Source organism: Crinia signifera, chromosome 4 (assembly GCF_055691185.1).
Source record: "Crinia signifera chromosome 4, ASM5569118v1, whole genome shotgun sequence".
NCBI classification, from domain to species: domain Eukaryota; kingdom Metazoa; phylum Chordata; class Amphibia; order Anura; family Myobatrachidae; genus Crinia; species Crinia signifera.
In genome coordinates, this window is record NC_139220.1 from 334,370,053 (window position 1) to 334,378,930 (window position 8,878).

The following is an 8,878-nucleotide window of genomic DNA, read 5'->3' on the forward strand; positions in this document are numbered from 1 at the left end:
CATAGCCGATACAGCATAATCAGAATCAGAATAACTTTATTGCCAAGTATATCAGTGCACACAATACACAATATTTGAGGAATTTGTTTCCGATAACCGCTGTTCCCATACAGTATACATACATAACAGACGAATACCAAGCAGGACCGATAAACGTGGGCGAGGCATTCTGGTTGCTAGGTACATGTGTTAATTTTTAGTTGCAGATAGGGTGGGATGACCGTCCATTGAGTTTATTAGGAAAATTGCTTGGAAAAAACTGTTCCTGTGTCTGGCTGTCCTCGCCAGTTGAGAGCCGAACCTCCTCCCAGAGGGCAGGCTTCTGAACAAGTCATGATCTGGGTGGGAGTGGTCGCTTATAATCCTTCCAGCTCGCTTCCTAACCCTAGACCTGTATATGCCCTCAATCGCAGGGAGATCTGAACCTATGTTTTTTTCCTCTGCTTTTACAATTCGTTGTAATCTCTTCCTGCCATGAGCTGAGGCCGAGCCACACCGAACTATAATGGAGGTATTGATCACGGATTGGATAATAGCTGAGTAGAAGAGCACCAGGAGTTCCTGCGGCAGTTTGAACTTACCTGAGTTGGCGTAGGAAGAACAGCCTCTGCTGGGCTTTTCCCACAATGGCGTCTATGTTGACCTTCCACTTCAGGTCTATGGCAATTGTGGAGCCTAGGAATCTGAAGGATTCCACTACCACTACTGCCCTACCCGTAACTGTTAGTGGGGGGACATAAGCATAACTGATGGCAAGGAATCACTCTGTACATTGACTCATGTTTTTTATTCTACTTACTTCTTGGCTGTTACTAACTTAGTCTGTCAGACGATACAGTCCATTTAACAGATTGCATTCTAACATCATTTCAGACTGTTATTGTTGGCAGCGGCTTTGGATGTTATTGAGTCTGTTTAATTCTAACCATTACTAACATGCTAAATGTACAACTAACAAGGACAGTGTGTGACAGTTTCTATAAACATACTGTAGCTGACTTATGAACTTTTAATACATATTTTATATGGGGTTTATTATTGTTTCAATGTGGATGTTGTGGCTATTAAATTAATACTTACCAATTTCTAGCTCTGTCTATTTTATTTTTCTGTATTTACACTTTGGAGATTCAGTAGTCCCATCTAGACTGCGACTGAAAGAAGTGCTTGTTTTTCTTTTCAATTAAGCCCGTCTAGCGCTTAACAACCACTTACTTTTCTAGTCATCGCGAAAGTCAGCAGTACCTTCCTTGCAGCAAAAATCCACAGGCCACTACTCTCTGCTTCTTCTTTTTTTTTTTTTTTTTTTATTTGAAGCAAAGTGTACAATGATACATTAGTCAACAAGGTTTCTATTCAGGTTCCTCTATACGTTGTTAAGAGAGAGCTTTCATCAGTTTTTACATCAGTTTTTACAAGTATACATTAATGACTAGAGTGTTAGATCATAACCCCTATACGTTCCACTCTGAACGGAGCTCCCAGTTGGTCTTATATCTTTGTGTCCTTCCGGGTGCGATCTATTGGCCGCTCCCCTTTTTTCCCCCCTTTGTTTGCAAGGACGATTTCTTTAGTTTGCTTTGTATTCCCCTTATTTGTTCCTTTGGTTCATTAGGTGCTCCGTTAAGAGAGAAAATCATAGGTTTAATCCAAACTCATAAAAACTAGATCAATAAACATACAACAAATAATATAAAATTTACAAAGTAATCAAACAACAAATCATATAAAACGTTTGCGGGCCATATTGTTTTTGTCCATTGCCTAGCTATCTATGATGTTTATCGGATCTTCCTGCACTGCTACTCTTGCTTCATACCAACTTGTTATTTGAAAACACTGTCTTAAATGTATCTTTATTGTAATTGGTTGTTTTTCTATAATAGCTCTCCATGACTCAAAGAGCTCTTTCACCCTTTTTTCCTTTTGGAGTGTCGCCTCCACCCATTCCATACGGAATATGTACATTAATTTTTCTTCAAAAAGTTTCATTGTGGGAGCAGATCTGTCTATCCACCTGTGGAGAATGCTTTTCCTGGCTGCAGCTGAAATTGCCAGTAACAATTTTTTTCCCCCTTTGCTATCTTTGTCTCCTTCCCTATTATCCCAAAAATAGCCCACTCTGGGGTTAATGGGAACGTGTGTGTCAGTAGTTTTAAGGAGAACTGCCACACTTCCTCCCAGATTTTATTAATCTGACCGCATTTCCACAGGCAGTGAAACAGATCTGCCCCCACTCTGTCACACTTTAAACATTTACAATTTGATGCTATACCCATTTTGAATCTCCTTTTTGGTGTTAAGTATGTCTGGTGGGATATGTTATAGAACATTTCTGTATACATTATCTCTGCTTCTTCTTATTGATCTTTCTGCTGTTGAACATACTGTGGACCTCATGCTTCTTTAAATCTTTGACTCTTTTGGCCTTCATGAACTTTCCCTCTTTTGGCTGTAGCCCTACATCTCTGATTGTTCCTTCTCAGTTTCTTCTGGTGACTCTACTTCACTCCCACTTCCTCCTATAGCAGGTATCCCTGTAATATTCTTCTACAGTATATGTAATATTTACAGTAGGTTAACTAATCAGCTATTTTGGCTTCCAAAGCCATCTCTATGCTGATGACACACGTATTTTCTTTTGCTCCCCAGGCCTTTCCCCCTATCTCCTCATTTGTATCGCCAACTGTTTCTCTGGTATTTCCTCCTGGATGTTCAAGCACTTTCTTAAACTTAATGTATCGTATGGGGCCTACACACATACCGATTTGGAGCCATTTTCTAAGCGATTTGTCTAGGTCGCTTAGAAAGTAAGCATACATCGGTGTGTGTGTGTGGAGGCTATAGCTATTTAGATGTGTGGCCCCGCGCATCGGTATCGCTGTAAGAAGAAGAATGAGCATGTCCCATCAATCTAGTAATATCGCTTAGCAAGACCCTGCATATGGGGATCCTTTTGTGTGGGGTCTTTTTTTGTGCTCAAGCGACCAGCGATTTTCCTCACCTGGACACTCCCTCAGCCCTCCTCTCCATTCTCTACACGCTGCTGCTACAGAGAACGCACGCTGCAAACCCTCTGGTGCTGTTAAGTGCTATGCGATCCACTATGCAACACCAACGCATGATTGCAGGTGGGGTGGGGTGGTAACGAGAGGGGTCCACTGTGCCACCAATGTAAACTTTAATGGCATGCTTATGGGTGAGTGTGTCATGTGCCGGCCGCCGCACCCCTCGTCCCCCAGCACAAGAATGTGGGCAGGAGGTTGTTTGGGGGGATGTGAGGTGACCACTGTGCCACCAGTGTTATAAAAAAAGCATGATGAGGGTGTCATGTGTTGACCACCGCACCCCGGGGCCCCAGCGCAAGTATCAGGGCATGAGGTTGTTTGGGGGGGATGTTGTTGGCGCACTGCAAAATCTAGTCATGTGTTTTATTTTTGCATGTCCTGGGGTGATGGCACATTGCAAAAGCCAGTCATGTGTTGTTTACTTGCATGTCCTACGGTTGATGGGGTAAATTGTCTTTCCAACCCCCCCCCCAAAAAAACAACAGTGAATGTGTGTGCATGTACATGTGGTAGGGACAATAGATTGTACTGTTTATATACATAATGGTGGATGCATATATGTTAATTATGTATTTACATTTTAGACCACATTATTCACACAGAAATGTCAAAGCAAAATTCTTCAAAAAAAATTAATTCATTGACATCTATCGGGCCCATGAATGCCTGTGGCAAATTACCAGCAAAGACTTTTCAAACAAGCAGAAAATGGATCAGGCCTACAATGCTTTGCTGGCCTATGCTAAAGCCAACAGAAGTGATGCCACCATGGAATGTGTGAAGAAGAAGATAGCGAATTTGAGGACAGTCTTTGTGAAGGAACATGCGAAAGTGATTGAATCGCAGAGTTCTGGAGCCGGTGCCGATGACGTATACAAGCCGACGTTATGGTACTACGACCAGATGCACTTCCTGCTGGAGAAAGATTCGAAAACGCATGGGAAGTATAACATGGATCCTGTGCCTCCAATTAGGCAAGAGGAGGAGAGCCAGGATCTCGTAAGTTTCAACACATATAGATTTGCGACATGTCATCATTATTCATGGTCCTAACGTTTTGTTTTTTTATTTTATAGAATGCTACTCCGGAGCTGTTTGTGGAGATGTCCGAGACTACAGAGGCTGCAGATCTTGAATGTGAGGAAGTAGAAACCTCAACCTCCACCCCCCTGCCAAAGCCACCACCCAGGCAGAGGAAGAAGACAGCCAAAAGATCTGTAGCCGGCAGCTCTGAGCAATTTTTTCAATTTGGGGAGGCAAGGCTTAATAAGCCTATTGATTCAATTCGGCAGTTTTCAAATACAGAAGAACTGGATGATGACACCTGTGGAAAATTCAAACGCATCGTGTACGATGCAATAATTCGGGCCCAGGATAAAAACATTCCTGATGACCTGAAATTAATTTGCGACCCGATGCATTACGCATCTTGCAGATCCTCGCCACAGTATCCCTACCAAAAACCGTATAGTAATCCACCGGGAATTCCTCCGCAGCTTGCCCCTCCTATCACGATGGGAGCCCCTTCACCCAACCCGGCCACATCAGTCACCACCAGCACTCTGTCCACTGGAGTGTACTCTGCTATGCTGAGTACAAAAGCACAGGACGATGCTGTTTTTTTTTACCATTATAAATTTTTAGACTTTCTAAATTATTTTTTCTAAATTATTACAGTTGAAAAAAAATTGCTCTTTCTTCCATGCGGTTTCAAATCCTTGTAAACTATAATGTCTGCTTGGATACGTCATTTGGCCCTGACTCCAGAATGATGCGATATCAGTCACTCTTGTGTGTCCTTCACTGAAGACTGTCCTTACCTTTGCTATCTCTTCTTCTCTTCACATTTTGTGAGTCATCACTTCTGTTGGCTCTAGTATTCTCTAGTGAATTTGTTGGCCTGATCCCTTTTTTTTTGGTTTGAAAAGTCTTTGGCCAAGAGGCATTTCTTGGCCTGATATTGTTGATGAACCCAGTGGTGTTCACTTTTATACTTTTAATATATTTAAAAAAGTATTTTCAGTAAATTAAAAAAATGGTATGGTGTCATTTCATTACAATACAGTATGTTATTTATTGTTAATTTAAAGTTCTTTTATGTACAGGTATGGTTCCTCTTTGCAACACTTCTCCTGACTTCTCTCCCCTTGAAACATAATCTTTTTTAAGCTTGAGGAGTGTAGAGCAAGTGCTGCAAACCCTCTGGTAAGGTGTCATTTTTAAAAAAACATAAAAGAACATACTGGTGTGAAGGCTTCGAAACAAAATGGATTTATTTAACTGAAACAGACAATCAACTAAAGTCAAATTGCAGAGTCTTGCCAACCCACAGCACCCACTCCATTAAAATATGCCATGTACTGGTCTTGTACCTGCTTGGCCCTGGATAGAGGATTGCCCGGTACTAATCTCTCCAGTCCAGACAACCTGGCAGCATTGAAATCTGCCTACTCAATTGCTGCATTACTTTGCAGGCCTCCCCGTGTCATGTTTCTTCGCAGGTAATTGTGCAAAGAACAGCATGCCAACACAACCCACTCAATTTTATCCACCCTGAGGTTGATAGCGGTGTGGAAGATGCGAAACCTCCCACTCATGATCCCAAACGCATTTTCAACTATGCGGCGGCTCTTGATAGCCGATAGTTAAAAATAAGTTTCTCATAAGAGAGGTTTCGTTGGGGGAAGGGCTTCATGATATGCTCATGAAGAGCAAAAGCCTCGTCGGCCACAAAGACAAAATTTAGGCCATGCGTGCGTTCTTATGCTTCAGGTAGGTTCAACTGATTACTAATCAGCCTTTGATAAAATTTAGTGTCTTTTATGGAACCCCCGTCTGATGCCCTGCCATTCTTCCCAACGTCCACAAATATAAACTCATAGTTCGCATTAACTATGGCCATAAGAACTATACTGAAATAAACACATTTTGCACATTCTGAGCAATATAGATGCTGGGGTGCTCAAAGGAAATCGGGGTACTTATGCGATGCGATGGACGCGATTTTTCCATAGGATTCAATGTTAAATGGTCCCTGTTCATACCCCCACTATCCAAGTGGGCATGGAGTTGATTTTTTATAGCGCGGCGAGTGCAGCGAGCCACCGAGTCCGAAGCCTGGCGAGCGCAGCGAGCCCCGTGAGGGGACGCGGAATACATGTTAAGTAATCCGCGTCCCCTAGCCACACTTCGGGCTTGGTGGCTCGCTGCGCTCGCCACGCTATATAAAATCAACTCCATGCCCACTTGGATAGTGGGGGTATGAACAGGGACCATTTAACATTGAATCCAATGGAAAATTGCGATTTGGTTGCATGCGATGCGATTTTCCCGAAAAAATCGCGTCGAATCGCATCTGAGTGTATGCCTTAAGTTAAGGCATACAATCAAAAAATCGGGCGCCAAGATATTACATAAGTACCGAAATCGGCTCTGCTAAATCGGGCATGCTATGTCGCTGGCCAAAATCGCTATGTGTGTAGGCCCTATAAGACTGATCTGATAGTCTGCCCACCCTCCCAAATAACCTCTGCTCCCACGTTTCTTTATCTATTGACAGCCCCACCATATTCTCGTCTGAAAGTGTGTTGTCTTGGAGATATCCTTTACTTTTCATCTCCTTTAATCCACATATTTAATAGCTCTCACAGTCATATCTTTTCCATCTCAAATATATCTACAGTATATATATCTACAGTATCAGACACTTTCTCAAACTGGAGTTAATAAAGACTCTCATCCACTCATTAATCATCTCCAGAGTGGACTAATGTAACCTCAACTTATACGGCATCTCTGTTCTCCTCTTCAATCTTTACTCCATGTTCTCTTATACAAGCCCTACACTGTCTCCCCTTACCAATCAGAGGTTCTCACACTCACTTGCAAAAGCCTCACCCATCATCTAAAATAAAAACTCCCTTATGAGTAGAAAATGATTCAGTCAGATATGCACTATAGCATAAGCTCTCTTATCAAAGGTTATAGGAACTGCATATTTTTTGCTATTGTCTAAACATGATAAGGAGAACCCGAGCATGAAGCCTGATGTCTGGAACAAAATTGTAAGCATGACTAAAGGTGCATACAAACTAGAACATTTATTTTGCCGATCGGCCAATCTCAATCGGACACGCGCTCCCACGGGTCTGTTGCTAAATCTTCTGATCTTACATGCTGCATGAAAGATCAGAAGATTTAGCAAAAGATCAATACAGTAGGAACGCACATGGGATCTTAAGAGAAGTCTATGGTTAAGATGTGCGCTTGCCTGAAATCTTTTGTCCACAAGATTTCAAGGCAAATTTATGTGCACATTTTATGATCTCAGATCTTTCTAGTGTGTGGGCACCTTAAGACATTCTTAAGAGTAATTATTGGCTGGATTCACAATTTTTTGCCCAAAAACCTCACAAGGCGTGGCTATGCCTCAGATTCCATTGCATGTCTAATTTTGTCAAACCACTTAAATTATAAAGCGTGTATGTGGATATATCTGTATCTATTGTCCATGAGTAAGATTGTGCACTGCTCGCTTAACGATCCGTTTCACTTGTTGGTTCCTCAGGCTGTATATCAGTGGGTTCAACATTGGTGTCACCACTGAATAGAAGATGGCAGACATCTTGTCTAATTTCTCAAAGTCACTGGAAGGAGAGCGTAGGAAAGTGAACATAACTGCACCAAAGAAGATGCAGATGCACATGAGATGGGAGGAGCAAGTGCTGAATGCTTTCTGCCGGCCTGCAGAAGATTTAATCCTTAGAACAGAATAAATAATGAGGATGTATGAGACCAGGATGATGGCCAATGAACAGATGCCACAAGCACCTATCAAGTTAATAGTTATCATGTCACAGGAGAACGTGTCCAAGCAGGACAGTCTGAGCAATGATGGTGTGTGACAGTAGAAATGGTCTATAAGGTTTGACCCGCAGAACCTGAGACTGAACACACAGCTGGTCTGCACTGATGACTGCAGGAAGCCAATAGAGGTGACAAGGAAAACTAGAGATAGACATTTCTTCTTGGTCATTATGGACGCATAGTGAAGCGGTTGGCAGATAGCAGCATACCGGTCATAGGCCATGTTGGAGAGAAGAAGGGACTCAGTAGATCCTAGGGCAGCAAGGAAATAAAACTGTAGGGCACAGCTAATGAATGAGATTGTCTTACTTACAGAAATGAGGTCCTGCATCATCTTAGGAGTTATAACTGTGGAGTAGAATATGTCTATCAGGGAGAGGTAGCTCAGGAAGAAGTACATCGGGGTATGGAGGGTTGCGCTGCTGTAGATAATTGCCATCATGCCAACATTTGCCAGTATGGTCACCATATATATGAGTAAGAAAAGTATGAAGAGGAACGGGGCAAGATTAACATTATCAGTCAGTCCTGTAAACACAAAGACCTGCACCTGGGTATTGTTTATGAAGTCCATATACATCTCTCTCTCAGTAGATGGGACGAACAGTAAAATCTTTAAAGCAAAAAAAGACTTTTCAATTACATTTCAAAATAAAAAAAAAATTAATGGAATATAAAACCAAAAAATACAACCTATGTCAAAGAGAAGAATTTGCCTACTAAATCCAAAACAAAAAACACAAGAGCCTGCAGTCTTTTTTATGTTTTTGCTCATATCTGAAACAAACCAAACAAATTAGATTGTACAACTACATACACATACAAATGAATAATTATATCAGTCTATACAATACCACAAAAAAAGAAAAATAATATTGTTTCACTGTGACATCAAATAATCAATGCGTGATATAATGAGTGCATGGATTAGAGTTTTTGCAGTG

General features: G+C 41.7%; 1 protein-coding gene across 1 annotated transcript; it reads right to left on the reverse strand.

The window, feature by feature from the left end:
* Positions 1-7,569: 7,569 nt before the first annotated feature.
* Positions 7,570-8,514, reverse strand: LOC146073511 (olfactory receptor 5B12-like). The gene has a single exon (XM_083180687.1). The coding sequence runs from the start codon at positions 8,512-8,514 to the stop codon at positions 7,570-7,572; it is 945 nt and encodes a 314-aa protein (XP_083036813.1).
* Between the last annotated feature and the right edge of the window lie 364 nt (positions 8,515-8,878).

Coding starts and splice junctions, on each gene's coding strand:
- LOC146073511 (XM_083180687.1), bottom strand. CDS start 8,514: ATGTATATGGACTTCATAAACAATACCCAGGTGCAGGTCTTTGTGTTT.